General features: G+C 34.5%; 1 protein-coding gene across 1 annotated transcript; it reads right to left on the reverse strand.

Annotated features, from left to right (window-relative positions):
- Positions 1–259: 259 nt before the first annotated feature.
- On the reverse strand, positions 260–17960 carry LOC110631032 (outer envelope protein 64, chloroplastic). Its single transcript, XM_021778735.2, has 13 exons — positions 17581–17960; positions 16746–16898; positions 16366–16490; positions 15961–16086; positions 12383–12565; positions 12115–12259; positions 9973–10135; positions 6070–6204; positions 5708–5908; positions 5060–5187; positions 4931–4982; positions 3067–3136; positions 260–731 (listed from the first exon to the last, which is right to left on the reverse strand). Exons 1-13 carry the CDS (start codon positions 17781–17783, stop codon positions 649–651), a joined length of 1767 nt encoding a protein of 588 aa, XP_021634427.1. The 5' UTR covers positions 17784–17960; the 3' UTR covers positions 260–648.
- Positions 17961–17996: the final 36 nt, after the last annotated feature.

Here is a 17996-nt window from a genome sequence, read left to right on the forward strand (position 1 = left end):
TGTAGAATTACCCCATAAGTCGAATATTCCCTCCCTCCATCTACTTGAAGAAGTAAAATAACTAATTCAAGCACGAAAACCACATCCATCTCACAAATACTTCACAGTGCAAGAAAATAATCTTAAGTGCTGTCATTCACTTCAATAATTTCTGAAATATTATAAAAACAAAAATATTTTAAAAAATAAAAAATAAAATTCATAAATCCCAGGTCAAGTTGTTTTGAAACAAAAACATAGGCAATTACACTGGAGATCATAAACAAATAGAACCATTTAACATAAACCAATAATTCAAAGGAAAATACAATCTGCACAAGCAAGACAAGATCGCACGTAGAGAAAAACCACCTCAAAACTAAAAATTACAACCCTGCAGACAAAAATTATTAAATTAAACAAAATTTTTACCATACTTACAAATTCTAACGATACTGATAATTACCCAGTCATGCTAAACTAATACTCTTCAGATCTCCACACCTTCCATGAACAAGTACTACCCTCCCATCTCCACTTGTGAAGCACTCTTCAAGAAAATTTTGTGTGAAAGATAATTACGAAAACTGTTGAATAGCATCTGATGCAGCGAAAAAAATGGAAAATTGCAGACTTCGCCATTCCAAGACAGGCACATTCTTCGAGCTCCTACAGGAACACCTTCCGTAATCTTTCAGCACAAAGGGCGGCTCTTTTATTAGTTGGCTCAAGCACCAGGGCATATTTAAAATCTGCAGTCAAACAAGTGTCAATGAGATATACATAAAATTTATATTCAAACTCAGTTTGGTAAAAGATATTTTAATTCTATCTTTTCACTTGGGTTGGGAGACAAGGATAGGAGAGAGCATGAGGAGAAAGGGACACTTTTCTTTTTTTTTTTCATAATCAAAAGAGTTAAATGGAAAATCAAATTAGTTCTTGAAAGCTAAAATGCTATTAAATCCTCAATTCATTTATAAGCTACAAGATGCATTATGATGGATCATATCTTAGTTACATTTGTATCATATTATAGATGAGCCTAATAATCGCAAACACCTCGAAAAAAGAAGAGGAAAAATTTACCATTTAGACCGCATGTTATGGAATAACTCATTAGCCAATCTCTCATCTTTAAAAAATATATTAAAACATCTTTAAAATTTTAAAAAATCTACTAATTAGTCCTTTAATTAGTTTTAGCTATCAAGTGTTTTACTATTTGTTCGCTAATTAGTCCCTTTGTATCGATGATATTTTATATCTTTTTGCAATACTTAACAGAGGGACTAATTAACAGATTTTTTAAAATGTTAGAGGCATTTTAATGTATTTTTCAAAATTGAGAAACTAACTAATAAATTTTCCTGACAGTAGAGGACCAAATAGTAATTTTCCAAAAAAAAAAAAGAATAAAGCAGTTTGCCAGAGTATAAGCAGCTTAGAACGGTGTGTTTGAAGTTGCCTTAAATCACAATAATGACTATGGCTAATCACAAGAACCCCATTCAGATTTTCTCGATATGCAGTTTGTTCTTTGCTATTTCAAAATTAGTAAATTTGATCCTTGTTCTATGCTAAGGACTTGATTTGTAAAATTATAGAAATTTTAATATACTTTAGTCTTTAATATTTTAAATTTAAGGTAGTATGGGGACTACAATTGCTGATTTTGGAGTGTAGGGACTTTTAAGTTTATTTGGCGCAAACCTTGAAAGGGATGGGAATTGTGTAATTGCGGCCCTAATCAACACCAAACCATTATGCAACATAAAAATAAAGTAATAAATAGATAACTGTTAAAAATTAGTCTAACTTCTTCCAGTCAATACTTCAGCGTTTTTCCTATTGACCACATCTCCATTGCTCGTGAATTATGGGTATTTGGGTCAACCAAACACATTGACATGAATCATGCAACATATTATGATATTAACCCAATGTATTTAGACTTAGTAATTTTTAACTATAAAAAGTTACAAGATACTAAATTATAAATATAATATAACTAACTAATGAAATGATAATTAAATTAATGCTTTTCTAAAAAATAATATTATATATAAACCATTGAGTAAATTAAATAAATCAATATCTCAAATAAGAAAATTAATACTTCAATAACTTGACTAGAGGTATATTAAAAATTGCATATGTTCATATATTGCATTATTAATTAAGCCCATAACATAACATCGTAAATAAATTGCTTATCTTGATAATTATAAAATTAAATTAAAGCATCTATGTTTTTTTCAAAAAATAAAATTTTACATTTCTGTATATAGGCATTATGAGTCACAAATGGGTTGGGTTAAACTTGTCAACACGACTTATTAACAGGATAACATTATCATTATTAAGTTGGAGGGTCAACCTGCAACATGACATGATTGTTTTCATGTCACAATCAGGTCAACCCCATAAAGACACGAACTCCATAGGCCTAAACATAAAACCTCTAATTTTGTGTTGGTTTCATGTCATGTCTAGTATTTCCACCCTTAGCTGTTTTTTCTATTGCTTTGCAATTAAATACAAGAATTTGCTTATAACCTTTTTACCTAAATTCGAGTGCAACTAACCAACAGTAGTACACCTATGGGGTCAAAATAACCTCCTTTCCAAAATTTTATTGGTTTCACTAGGCATTTAAAGAGTTTAACTAACAGTTATTGCAGTCTAAGAATCCTTATTTACACAACTACTTCAAGGGTAAAACGAAGATTTAACATAAATGTATAGTAGTAATGATAACAATACTAATAACAACAATAATAAAATATTTATCATCCATTTCATGTCTTATTAATACCATTATACAAAGTGGAAGTTTATTTTAAAAATAAAATGATTAACAAGTATTTAATCAACTTTTAGAAATACTAACTACAAATGACATTTGATTAAGCTGGTGCTAATATTTAGGGTAATCCCTAAGAAAAAGTTCAATTACTAAGATGGCAAAAAAAAAAAGTGAAATATTTTGAATCATCTATTTAACAGGCAACACAGAACAAGATATTAGGGTGAATCATCCATTTAACAGGCAGAAAATGCATAAAAATAAGATGTTATCCTCACCTTCAATTGCCTCCTTATAGTAACCAAGCATCTCTCTTGCTGTGCCCCTGCGTAAATAGGCCTTCACATTCTGGGAAAAAGTAAAGAGCAGGAAATAATGTTACAAGCTTTCAATAATATTTTCAATGATGGCCTTTAGACATTCAAGGACAAAGAACATGGGAAATAAAGAAGAGTTTTATCTAAGTGTTCAAGATTAAACCCTAGTTCAGAACAAATAGATGTAAAATTTTGCAGCTGAAGTATCATATTATAACCTTGAGGGATTTCCCTAGATGGAGGACTTTGAAGTCCACAAGTTTCACCTCACTGTACTTTGTTTTACCCAAATTTACTCCTTTCAATAGCTAAAACCAAACATGGTCTTAGATTGTCAAAACATGCATGCAGCTAATAAAGATATAAGGTTGCAAGAAGAAAATCTGGTTTGCCAATATGGTAATCTAAACAATGAAATCCAACAAGGAAAACCACTTCATACGAATCAGGCAATCAGCTGAAGACCTATTGCCGGCAAATGAAGCCCAATTGACTAAACCAAATCAGGATTTAGTTCCAAGTTCAAAGATGAAGGCTCTCAATCCCCAAAGAAACTATATAGCAAAGAAAAGTTGCACTAAAATAGTAAACATAATACATTACAGAAGTCTAAGAGGAAGACAGAGAAAGGGTTGACTCACCAGTTACACTAGCAGGAGAAACATCTCTCTCTTAATTTAAATTATTTTTCCTCTCAATTTAAGATAAGATGTTAACTCTTTGGACCTCCTTTAAAACCAAACTTGGAGGGCTTATTTAAAAGGCATATATAAATATATTAACACATTCATATATAGTCACAATGTTATGGTCCCAGATTGCCGATTGTGTCCGGGATGATGGATAAGAAAGGAGCTCATCAGAGAGTAACTCTTAACACCTCAGACACATTCATAAGAGATCCTTAAATCTAAATGTGTTTTTCAATTAGTCTGCTTGTTTTATTGAATAATTAGAAACCCCTTGTATCATGAAGGTTCTCACAATTTTAGTTAAGTAGAAGTCTATATAAGCTACCATAGGATAATGAACTACTAACACTATGAATCCGAGTATAGATCAATGGCTCAAGAAGTATGCGAACTTTTATGTTTGCAAAAATTATTGGAGAAATTGAAATTGTTAGAAAATGGCAAATTACTTCTACATGGTGACAACAAAACTGCCATCACAATAGCTTAAAACTCAACTCAACATGATTGAACAAAGTACATAAAGATTGATAGAACAAAGCTGCCATTAGATTCTTTGTAATTTCCTTATTAGCCTTGATTCTTTATGTATAAATTAGAATACATATAGCTTGTAAATTTTTTACTACAAGAAATAAAAAATACTATCAAATTCTTCATATACATCACCAGAATTTAAAGTGCCGAGGGTATTGATACATCAAATATTCATTTAAACTATATACTTTAGAAAAAGAAATGGTAGCACACAGTGTTTCAGACCTTTACAGTTCAACTCCACAATTCAAATACAAAGCAACAATGCCCATTATCTAAAATCTAGATTCAGAGCGGGTGAACCTTGTGTATGGTATTTTGGGCTAGTGTTTACACCACATCAAGTCTAATCTAGTTAAATATAATAAGAGATTGAACATTTTTTTTAACATAAACTATAGAAAGATAAATTCACAAAGTATGCATGAAAAATTGTAGGATCTAAAAAAAAAGGAGGCAGAAGGCCTTTGCGTGACCACCTTAGTGGTCAACAATGGCTTCTGCTATTGAGGGCTCTAACAGTCAACAGATATGTATCAAACAATTAGCATCAAGCAATTACATAACCAAATAGATTTTGTCCAGCAAGAAGTTACCTTCTTATCAAATTTGATAGCTTCAGTACAATCAGCCTCAGCTTGAAGGAAACTAGAAGCACAAAAGCAACATCAGGCATTTATAACATTCATTAACTGATGAAATAAAATTGAAGAATAAAAGTATACCTCCCCAGTTCAAGATATGCTGCAGCTCTGTTACTATAATATGTTGCATTCTTGCCATTGAGTTTGATAGCTTCAGTATAATAGCCAATAGCCTTCTGCCACTGCTTATCTTTGAATGCTTGGTTTCCCTAAAACATTGAATTAAAAATGAAGACATTATTAAGCAGTTCAGGCTGAGTGCAAGTGTATTAGCTGGCAGAACAAGACATGGTTACCATGCAAGGGCTTGCAGGCTTGCCACAAATAGGTTAGAGAATTTTAAAAAAAAAAAAAGTGAACTCATTTGAAATAAGTCCATCACAGACATTAGGCCTCTTATATGTGAAACCTTCACGGCAAAACCTTATTTAGGTTTGGGCACAGCAGAAACATAGACTCAGTGGTGAAGCTTCAATAGAACCCAATTGAGTTAAAATAGCATATCTAGTTATTTAATAGTACACCTAAATATAATGGTAAAGTATCTCTCGTAATGACACTCACTTCCAGTGATATTAATTTAAACTACTAAGAATCAACACAAGGATATGATAGATTAGCCACAACAAATGAGGATGCAGCATCCAAATAAAACTAATCCTCATACAAATTAATTCCAAAAGGCTAAAAGTGCCAGCAGTTTTTACACAAAAGAAATGTACACTCTACCTTTTCTTTAGCCATCTCAGCAGTTCTTTCCTGACTGTCAGAATTAGGAGATAATTTGGACTTGGCAAGCATATCAACCTGCTCTTGAAGAGATGCATACATGTTCTGTACAGTATCCAGCAAAAAGCGATCACCCCCATGCCTGGCTATGAAAGACACCGAAACTGGACACTTATCGATATGTCCCAGCGGAATGGTCACCTGAAGAATCAACAAAACCAAAATAAATTAAACACTAAATTCTATCAATATGAGAAGAAATCAGATCTGCAAATTGCTTCAAAATAATAACCAAGAATTAAGAAAATAGTATTCTTTTGAGCATGCAGGTCAGACTTGGAGCATGAAAGAGAGCACTGCACCTGACAGCACCCTGATAGGCTTGCAATACTTAACAGACTAAATGAATGAATCTGGTAGTCCTCTGATAACATCTCTTTTGCACCAAGCTTTGGAGGAAGACAAGCAGTCGTAGGGATAGCCAGAATTCCATCATCCTGAATCCAAAAATTAAATAAGATATTATATTTTCGAGAAGCATTATTAATATGTCAGTTCCATATAACCAATCAAATGACTAGAGAAGGATTTGCTACATCATATAGGGCACAGTTGTTACAGGCACAAGTGCAGGAGTGTGCCTGAGTCATATGAGTCACAAAGATAAATAAATAAATAAACAAAAATTTAAACTGTCAGATCAAATATTCATCACAAGATCAAGATTTTATTAGTAGACCTAGGTTTCAATTGCCATTTGCTTAAGTTGTTAATTATTGTCCTATTTTCAAGAGTCATGTTTAAGCCATGTTGTTAGTAGTTAACCCATAACTTGGATAGTGCAAGTTAGTTTTTGCTTTTCACTAGTGGTAAGAGGTGATCCTCCATGTTGCTTAGCGGTTCCTTTTTTTAAGGAGATGTTTATGTCTCTTGTATTTAAAGTGCAGCAACTCAATAAAAAAAGATGAGAAAAATTTCTATAGAGAGTTTCAAGTTCTCCGTAAGGAGTTCTCCCTAGGGACTTGTTCCATTGCAACCATAAGTCACAAAGAAAATCTCTAAAAAATTCCAGCAACGGACCCATAACTCGATCCATTTCTAAGGACCTTAACATTTTAGTATCAAAGTCAAGGGTTATGGGCAACTCAATCCAACAGCAAGAATTCTTGCCTTGTGGAAGAGCAAGCTGCCAACAAAGCTCGCCAAGAAGAAATAAGTGCTAAGTTGGAATCTCTTGCCCATGACGTTACAACTCTATCCAAGCATATGTGACAGTGGGAAGCAGCCCTTCTCATGCATCCAAAGGCAAGGCAGTAGTAGGATCAGTGAATTCAGATAATTCAGGTAATGGTATGATTGTTTCAAAATTCACCAAATTAGATTTTCGTCGTTTCAATGGTCAAGAAGATTCATTAGGATGGCTGAATAGGTGTGAGCACTTCTTTCGACACCAGTAAACCTTTTCAAAGGAAAAGGTTAGCCAAACTTCTTTTCATTTGAAAGGTTCAACTCAATTGTGGTTCTTGCCGTTAATGCCAGATTTTCCTAACTTGACTTGGGAAGAGTTCAAACACCAATGCAATTTTTGTTTTGTGCCACCAATCCGAAGTAATAATTTGGAGAGCTAGCAAAATTAAAACAAATAGGACCAATTGCTGACTACCAAACCCAATTTGAGGTTCTTGTCACTCGAGCTGGAAGCCTCAACAGGATGAAAAAAAAAATAAAGCTTTATCTTAGTGGATGGAAAGAATATATTGCTATGGAGGTGGAACTTCACCAACCAACAAACCTAGTCAGCCATGAGCATGTCAAGATTCCATGAATGGAAAAATTGGTCAATATATGTTGCAAGTCATTCAACTAAAAGCAAAAGATATCCAAATAATTATGCACTCAAACCACACACTTGAACAGCGATGAACGATGATGGAAATGACTTTGTTTTAACAATGATGAACTATTTGTTCGAGGACACCAATGCAAGAAACTATTCAAGTTGGATCTAGCAGATAATGACCCGGAGATGTTGCAATGGACCAGCTACTGACTGCACAGTTGTCAAAAATTTCCTGAGTTAGCGGTTGAGGACAAGCGAATAGTGGAAGGGAGTAATGTTAGCAGACCAAATTTTCAATTGTCATTTTCTTAAGTAGTTAATTGTTGTCCTATTTTCAAAGAGTCATGTTTTTAGTGCTTAAGCCATATTCTTAGTAGTTAATCCATAATGTTGATAGTGCAAGTTACTTAGTTGCAGGAGGGTGATCCTCCACGTTACTTAGTGGTTTCCTGTTTTTAAGAAGATTTTTATGTGTCTCTCTTATATTTAAAGTGCAGCAACTCAATAAAAAAAGAATGAGAAAATTTCGAAAGTACTTCAACTCAAGAGAGTTTTGGATTCTCTCTAAAGAGTATGTTCCAATGCAACCACAAGTCACAAAAAGAAAATTTTGTCTCCAGCAACAGACGCATAACTCAATCAATTTTTAAGAACCCTAACATTTTGGTATCAGAGCTAGAAGTTATAGGCGACTCAATCCAATAGCAACTTGATTGAATTCTTGCATTGTGGAAGAGAGCGGCCAACAAGGCTCACCAAGAAGAATTAAGTGCTAAGTTGGAATCTCTAGCCTGTGACATTACCAACTCTAACCTAGCACCTATGACAAAGGAAAGAAGCCACTATCGTGCATCCATAGGCAAGGGAGTAGTAGCCAGTAGGATCAACGGGTTCAGATAATTCAGGTAATGATACGATTGTTTCAAAATTCATTAAATTAGATTTCTCTCGTTTCAATGGTCAAGAAGATTCATTAGGAGGTTAGCTCGACTTCTTTTCATTTGGAAGGTACAACTCAATTGTGGTTATTGCCTAATTTGACTTGGGAAGATTTTAAGCACCAATACAATCTTCGTTTTGAGTCACCAATCCCTAATAACAAATTGACAGAGCTAGCAAAATTAAAGTAGAAAGGACTTATTGCTGACTACTAAACCCAATTTGAGGTTCTTGTTTCTCAAATTGGAAGCCTCACCCAGGATAAAAAAAAATAAAGCTTTATCTTAGTGGATTATAGAATATATTACTATGGAGGTAGAACTTCACCAACCAACAAATCTAGTAAGCCATGAACATATAAAGACTCTATAAATGGAAAAATTGGTCGATATATGTTGCAAGTCATTCTAGGCAATTGAACCGCGATGAGATGGAGCAACGACGATGGATGTACTCTTTGTTCAAGGACACCAATGCAAGAAACTATTATGGTCGGATCTAGCAGATAATGACCCAGGAGATGTCGCAACGGACTAGCTACTAGCTGAATAGTTCCCAGAAATTTCCTAAATTTGCACTTGAGGACAAGTGAATAATGGAAGTGGAGAGTAATGTTAGCAAAACCAGGTTTCAATTGCCATTTTCTTAAGTTGTTAATTGTTGTCCTATTTTCAAGAGCCATATTCTTAGTGGTTAAGCCATAATTTTAATGGTTAATCCATGTTCTTAGTAGTTAAGCCATATTCTTAGTGGTTAACCCATAATGTGGATAGTGCAAGTTAGTTTTTGCTTTTTCTTAGTGGTAAAAGGTGATCCTTCATATTGCTTAGTAGTTCTCTGTTTTAAAGAGATCGTTATGTAAGAGATCATTATATCTCTCTATTGTATTTAAATTGCAGCAACTAAATAAAATAAAAGGGATGAGAAAATTTTCTAAAGTGTTTAAGTAGTCAACTCAAAAGACTTTCAGGTATTCTTTAAAGAGCATGTTTCATTGCAACATAGATTCCAAAAAAGAAAATTTCAGTTCCATTCCAGAAAATTCTAGCAACAGACCCATAACTCGATCCATTTCTAAAGACTCTAACATGTTACCTCTTTTTAACAAAAGTAGAAAATTTCAAGTACTTATTTGAAGTTAATTAAAATGCAAACAATAATATAGACTTTAACATAATTGCGTGTGCATGTATCAAACCACAATAAAGAAAAGTTTATAATTATCAAACTCAACCTTAGGTATTTTTGGCAATCCCATTACTTCCTCCACCCCCTCCTCTTTTTCCTCCCCCTTCCCTCCACTCTTCCCACTTTTATATATATTAATAGATTAGATGCTGGATCATCTGTGGTCAAATAAGCAACACAACACGAGCACATGCACTCCCCTCCCCCCCCCCCCCCAACACACGCACATACACAAAATGTTATTAATAAATCATAAGCAGGTAATAATGGCAATTCCACAACTAACCACAAATGTTACCTTCAGAAGTGAGTCAATGGCTGCACGCATTTCATTTCTTATGGATTTGAAAATTCCTATCTCTGCCTCTGTTATCTCTAGGATTTCATTTAGTTCCACAGAGTTATCCAGATTAGGCTTTTCCACATTAATCCATTCCTTGTGATTATATCTGAACTCATATCTGTCAAAAGATCAAGACAAACACATTATCCCAAAATAGCTTCGAGCAAAAAGTATAACAAAATCAATAGTTGAATTTCATCTGCTTCTGTATAGTTTAAAAACAATCCTACATTGTGAAAGTGAACACGACAATAGAGCCATCATCTTGAAATCAAATTCCAATGCGTACTCGGTTATTGATCACTACTGTGTTCAGATATCATTACACTAATCCTTTTATCTTTCTTCTCCAAACCTTACAAGAATAAGATTGATTATAGAAGTCCAAAACCTGCAACTGTTGCTCTTGGATTGTGTGATGCAAATCAATACAAGCTGTACTAATGCCTATGAAACTTTTAAATGTTCAAACATCTAGTTATTGATCAAATTCAGTTCACAGTAACTTAAACTACACTGTTAACAACAACAATAATTCATTTTGGTGCCTAGCTACTCTAGGTTACAAAATGGCTATTAATCTGACTTTCTATTTTATCTAGCTCCCTGATAAACCCAAATTTAGCTTTAAGGAACCAGCATTGCAAACTGTGGACACATTTCCATAATTGTGATCATTTCTTCTGTATGGAAAATCCCTTCTTCCCCAATGACCACTAAACTTCTATTGAATCAAGCATATGATTTCTTTTAGATAAAGATACGTCATTGCAAAAGAGCAATTTGAAGGAAAAGGAAACTTAGGGTGCATTGAAGGAGGAAACTTGGATTGCATTAACATCTAGAAAACTTTCAACAAAATCATTAGAAAAATGCAATTGTCAGTAGAGAAATGGAACTGTATTCCAAGAAAACCTTGTTTCTCATCTTCCCAATTTTGCATTGACTTAGAGGAACTGCTTCTAATAGCTTTATAAGTTTTCAATTTCACTTCTGAAAACTGAAAAACAAGGTTCTCTAAATTTCAATAGAAATCTGCATGCATATTTACTTGTTCCAGTTTTTTTTAAACAAACCCTTTATTTGGATCGCAGCAAAAGGAGAGAAAAGAAAGGGAAAAAAAGTTTAATTTCTCTAAATTCTCTTATTTAGACATCAAAAAGAGGAGAGAAAAGAAGAGGAATCACATTTCTCAACTTATTGCATGTAACCTAAGACATCTATCCAAATTGATGGCAAAGAGAAACGAGTACTAATTGTATTAACTTAAATGTCCTCATTTTTCTAGAGGCCCTCATTCATAGCTTGTAAGGATATGATAGTCATTTCTCATCTTTTCCTTCATAAGTGAAATTGTATTTATCCCTTATTCTGGTAATCTATTTAAACAATATGAAGTAAATTTCTCTTTCTTTCTTTTCTCTTCATTTCTCCTTTTTAATTTCTCTTAACTTCCCCCAGACAATTAATCATCTAAAGGTAAATACTTTTTTCTGCAATTGTTCATAAAAACTGAATCGGTAGGCAGAGATGAAACTAGAGAAGAGCTATTTTCTACAAGTAAAATGCCATTAAGTACTTAGGAAGTTCAAGATAACAGTCTAGACTTCATATATATTTGCAACACTACTGACTAGTTTTTTGTTGGTTTAAAGTTGTATATTTCTAATTCCACCAAAATTAACTGCTGCTCTGCTCTAGGATTTTTATAATTATAGACTAAAAGTCAAGAGTGTGCAATCTCAGAGGTTGTTGCAATTTTACAAAAACAAGTGTCCAACTTAGGAATTGCAAATTTTCCTAACCCACTAAATACCCTACCTGACTACATTATGGTGAATAAATCCATCCAGTCAGGTTTGATAAAAATTTATGTTCCTTGAAATGATATAAGCAAGCAAATGCTAGCTGTCACAAAGACTGTCACATTATTTTATCTCAGAAGAAAATGGAAATGAAGATTGTTCCATAAAGCTACAAGCAGTAAGATATCTGTACCACCAATGACAAAATATAACACAGAAGTTTTATCTTCTTGGCATTGCAAGCCAAAATTTCCAGCAATACAGGATTCAATCATGAAATAAGAAATCTCACCTATGTAGAGTCTGCAAAATATTTCCAAGCAATGTTATTGAAGAAGTTCTGAGTTCACCATTTGTTTTTTTGTCATGGAACTGTTTTAAGCTCGGAACTTTAGAAACGAGAATACCCTCAAGTGTTTCATGCTTCAATACTTGTCCTGCGAATTTCACAGCTATGATTCAGGCAAATTCCATATTTGCAAACTATATGGCCATAATATATGGTGAGAACAACGAAAGAATGATTTACACGAAAATTCATGGCTAGGGGCAAGACATACTTCCAAAAAGCTTCTCGGTGGATTTAATCACCACCTGAATAACCCTGTCAACAGGGAACTTTAGTAGTTGAAAACAATCATCAACTATTATAATTTGCCTTGGATTTCGCTGAACTCCAAAAGGCAGTTGCAAGAGCACATGTCCAACAAGACGCATAACATTTGGATCCTTGGCAAACCATCCTGAAAAAAATTATTACAGATAGCCATCACTATAAGCTAAGGGAAACAGTGTAGAATAGTTCCAGAATTCTCAACTATCCAAATTGACGTGTTTAAAAGGGACAATACAAACAAAAATAACACCACCCATTTGAAAACAATAAATTTAACACCACTTGAGTTGAAATATATTATGAATTAGTACATGTTCTAATTCCAAATGACCAAATACATCCTTTTACCCCCGAACTTTTTCGATTTAACCTAAACTACGAGGAACCTATGACACCCTGAACACCCAAATTTCATTAGAACTAAACACAATTATGCTCTTTTCCAAATAAGTGTGCAATCTCAGCCATCCATATCATCACTCTACATTTCCTCTCTCCTCTCTATCAATCTTCTCCAAGAAACTCTAGAGAAAATTCACTCCTATTTGGAAATGTCTTTTGTAGCCTCCATTCTCCTTTCTCCATGGTCTCCTCTCTCCTACCCCTCTCTGTCCCCTCACTCTTTCTGTTTCTCCTATCTGATACAGACCTAGCAAGGGAGACTAATAGACCAGGTTGAACGAAGGTCGAGTGAGTAAAAGAAGTTTGGATGACCAAGTGGAAGAATGTCTAATACAAACCTAGGTAGGGAATCAATCGACCAAGTTGAAGGGAGGTGAACCAAGTGAAAAGATGTTAGATGGCATAGTACAAGGATGTTTTAGAACAAAATGTGAGGATGAACGACCATTTGGACAAAGTAGCAAAAGTAGGATGGCTTGTTAGAACAGGAAACAACATGATTGGGGAAGATCTTACACAAGATAATGGGTTTTCTAATTACAAGAGTTTATCACTAACTTATTCTTATCAATCCAAGGATTACATTAGATTAAGCCAACCCCAGACCGCCTGTAGTTTGTACTAGATATGCAAATTTTCAGATCATAATTCCTTTCTTTTGCAAAAGCTAGTAGCTCCCTCATTAAGCTTGCAAAGTTAGAGCTCCTTTTGGAGATGACAACTAGGTGCAATAGGTCAAGGAAAGAACAATTCCAAGTTCCCCTTTCTTCATGATTGTTCAAAATGACCTGTAGCCCAAGACTAACCACTCTCCCCCTCTTCTCCTCACCACAACCATCACTTCTATTAAAGAGATGCACATTTTAAAAGAAATCACATCAAACATTTTAAACCCATTTACAAAATCACATTATTCTTTGCTTTTGAATTTATTGTCAGAGAATATTAGAAAAGGAAGAGGAAGACCAACATCTACAACCTTTGTAACTAGCAATTCCATAGCCCTTCCAGGGTTGCTTCTAGTGTAGCTTCCAAGCATACGGTGGTTGTCATGAGCTTGCTCTACCCATCAGTACCTACTAAGGCACTCACCCAATTCCTTCTTTAACGGGTGTTCTGAGCTCCAAGATTTGGCCTAGAAATTTTTTGCCAATAGTTCTTTTCTATAATGAGCAAACGTTGCCAGTAGAAGAAATTTAAAAGAGGCCAAATGAAAAACCTAACCCCTAATTCTTGCAATTTGAAAGTAGCCATCAGCAGTAGCACCCACCTCCTCCGCACTAACTTGCTATGTTTGTTGGGTTGGTGCCAGTTCCATCATTGAGGCTTGGGTATTGATAGGGAAGATGGTTGCTAGCATTGTTTCCATGGAATGGAAAAGGCAAAGAAGATGGTTGTTAGGCTCGGTTGCATTTTCTTCCATTCTTTGCTATGGTAGGTTACTAAGGAATCATAAGAAATGGATGTATATTTTGAAGGTATGAGAAAATAGCTTTATGTCATGCACATTGTTGATAGGGTAAAATTGTGCTTAATTGTTATGAAAGTTTACATATTTAGGGTTGTAACTTGTAACAGACTTCTCAAATAGTTCAGGGGATGAGATTGCTTAAATCAAATAAGCTCAAGGGAAGACAAAATGTACTTTTCCTATTCCCAAACCCTATATTGAATGATATGTTCTGCAATCTTGGGGAAGATATTACACACGACACAGAACAATTCATGGATTCTATAATCTACGAACCAATTCATGGATTTCTATAAACTGTATAACTTTCAAAACTGAGGCTGCTCCTAAGGTCCCCAATAAACTAATCCATAGAAGTTTATTTGCGTACACTAACATGTCAAAGCAATTTATGCCTCCATAGTCTCATAGCCATATCCACTATAGGTGCAATTCAGCTTGAGTTACAAAATGACAAAATGATTGTTTCGAACAAAAGAGTATAATAGATAAAATTAATCTAAAGGTATGTTTGGATGGGTGAGAATTTAGAATGAAGATGACTTGTATTTATGCTACTCTTAACTCTCCAAGTGCTTATTGCATATTGAACTTGTTTATTCATTGGAAGTGTGCTTAGGATGTCAAAACCTCATGAGAAGTAGGCAAAACTATTGTCTTTGGTTTGCCAAGGATAACAAAATCAAGGAGAAGTAGAACTTCCCTTTGACCACTTGACTTCACAGTAGAAAGGAAAGGGGTTATTAAGTTCAAGTTCCCATGTGGACAAAAGTAATATTTGAATTCTTTCCTAAATTGATATAAAGATGGAAAATATTTTACTGTATTTTGCAATATACATCATACAAAGTAGGTAAGTGAAACAAAGAAAATAGTATTGCACTTCCAGAAAAAGGAAAGTGAATCAAACACTAAATATTGTACTCCCACTGAATAATTTCCCAATAAATAAGTATGTTTTCACTAAACAAGGCCATAGATTTTCTTCAATTGGTTAGACTCATTGAAAGTAGATTTAAGGTCATGACTATGTCAATTAAAATTTTGTTTGAAGGTAAGAAATCCAAATATGAATACCTACAACTAAAGTGTCATTTCATATATGCCTTTAAGGATTTGGTTAAAGAAGACAATTATTTTTCTCCTTAAAAAATGTCAGACCCTTATTTGTCCTAGGATTCAAAAAGTTTAAATCCAGAAGAACCTAGGAGAATTTGGCTTGTCAAATATCAACCCGACTCCCAAGTATAGTGGGTAGATCAAATTAAATTAGAAGACTTTAGGTAAAATGTGAAGTTCCTACTTCCCACCTGAATCCAAAATAATGCTCAAGATAGATCTATGCTGTACTTTTATCAATGCATTATAAGAGGCAAGAGCATATAGCCAAGAAGGTGAAGCAAATTAGAAAGCAATTTAGCTTTCTTCTTCAAAAGGACAAAAGTTAAGATTTTCACAACAATCTAAAATCAATTAATATTATGTGTTACCATAACAAAGAATAGGTCAGTCAATACAGTCATCTATCTCTTGACCTCAAACAAAAACGGAACAAGAACCAGAAACATCATTCTTAGCTTTCATTTGTACAGTTATATGGTACCACACATCAGAATATGTTAAACTTACAAACTACCATCTGCACATACCAACAGAGTCCAGACTAGCCGAGACAGGTAAAATTCCTAAGTGAGGGATGGTTCCATATGAAGGTCGGAATCCTATAATGCCACAAAATCCAGCAGGTACTCTAACACCACCGACAGTATCAACACCTGCCATAAAATATTTGATGAATGAATTAATCAAAATATAACTTGAAGCTTTAGCCTTTAAGTGTAATATATCATTAGCTTTAATCATAAAAACTATAAAGCAACCGTATCTCATAAACATCAATGTTATCAAAGTTCAGACGCACATTTTTTTTTTGAAACAATAAAGAGGCATTGAAAGAGCATTTAAATAGGAATAGCCTGCTTTCAACAAAATAACACTACTTTAGAAGACTTCTCAAATTTTTGTACAGCCTAAAGAGCAAGAAAGAAGCTTACCTAAAGAGAAGTCCACAAGATCAGCAGCTACAGCAACAGCGGCTCCACTGGAAGATCCACCAGGCACATATGCAGGTGCTGCAGGATTGGTTGGTGTGCCATAATGCTTATTTTCTCCATTGATACTGAAAATAAAGCATTCCCAGAACAACTGACATCCCGTTAATAAAAGAAAGCACAAAAATGAACTTGCATTGGTATTGGTAAAGCTATCATCGCACCATGCCAATTACTACAACAAAAAAAAAAAAAAAAATTCTAGAATGAACTAAAAATTAATGATAAATATACAGGTCAAAGCTCTTATCTTCAGTCAAATCCTGTGTGTGTGTATATAGACAATCTACACCCAGTGAAAATAAATGGAGAGAAACACATACCTATAAGCCAGTTCATCAACAACTGTTTTCCCGATGCAAGTGGCACCTCCTTCAACAAGAGCTGAAACAACAGAAGATGTCTGAGAAGCTGCCTCATGTGTCCTCGCCCAATCTGGATGACCAAATCCAGTCACATATCCTTCAATGTCAAATCTGATAATCACAATGCCATTTTAGAGGCTATGTAAAACGAAAATAACATTAACAGCTTCAATGAAACAAGGAAGATTACAAAGACCCTGTTAAGCAGAAATTTGCACATGTTACACTGATTGAAAAAGTTCCCCCAAAAGCTCCAACAACAAACATATCCTAATTCGTAAACAGTTAAAATTTAATAACACCACTTGACCGCTTATACTCAAATATTGAAGCACACGAGTCCAGTTTCTAAAATCGCATTTGATACAAAGACATGGTTGAAATACTTAAGGATTTACTTTCTCAATTACCTTATGAAGAGGATAGTGCAAACACCAGAATTTAGAGACAAATTATTTCCTCTTCTTCTAAAATATATATACGTAAAAGGAGGAAACAAAATTAATCCTACTTTCTATATTCAGCTACCCGGTGTTTCTACGCATTCAGATTTTCTCTTTTCTTCAATTTTCTCAGTCATCAAAACCATTGAAAAGCAACGCATACTTAAAAGACATTCAATTCTTTCTTCTCCTTTTTCTTTTCCAATTCCACATTTCCCTCGAGTTTCTTCCCAACAAAACAATACTGAAAGAATACTATCAGACAGGTGATTCCTTTTAACTCAAAACTAAAACCTCAATCCCAACTAGTCATTGTTTGTATACATACTGTTAACCGAACAGCTACTTACACGTCAGAGACAGCAAAGGTGAGGCCAGTGAGGGGATGAGGAGCTTTCGGAGGAGCGGGCTGTGGCGGAGGGAGAAGCTGAAGCTTCTCAACAAAAGCGCCGAAATCTTCCCTTATCGTTTTCTTCAACTTTCTCGTCATTAAAAGAATCCCGGCGAGACCAAGCCCAAGTAGCACCCATAGATTAGCGGGATTAGAGGCCATGTTTCCCCAATCCCCTCACCACCGGAAACGATTAATTTCTGTAAAAACCCTCGAATCTATGTTCGAGAATAGAAAGAGAGAGAGAGAGAGAGAGAGAGAGAGAGAGAGAGAGAGAGAGAGAGAGGGCGTATGAGATAACGCAGAATGAGGCAGGCGGATTTCAAGAGAGACGGAAACTCCGAGTTCTTATTTTCTATTTCTCGAAGGGGGTTT

The sequence above is a fragment of the Manihot esculenta genome, chromosome 14, assembly GCF_001659605.2.
Source record: "Manihot esculenta cultivar AM560-2 chromosome 14, M.esculenta_v8, whole genome shotgun sequence".
Taxonomy (NCBI): Eukaryota; Viridiplantae; Streptophyta; class Magnoliopsida; order Malpighiales; family Euphorbiaceae; genus Manihot; species Manihot esculenta.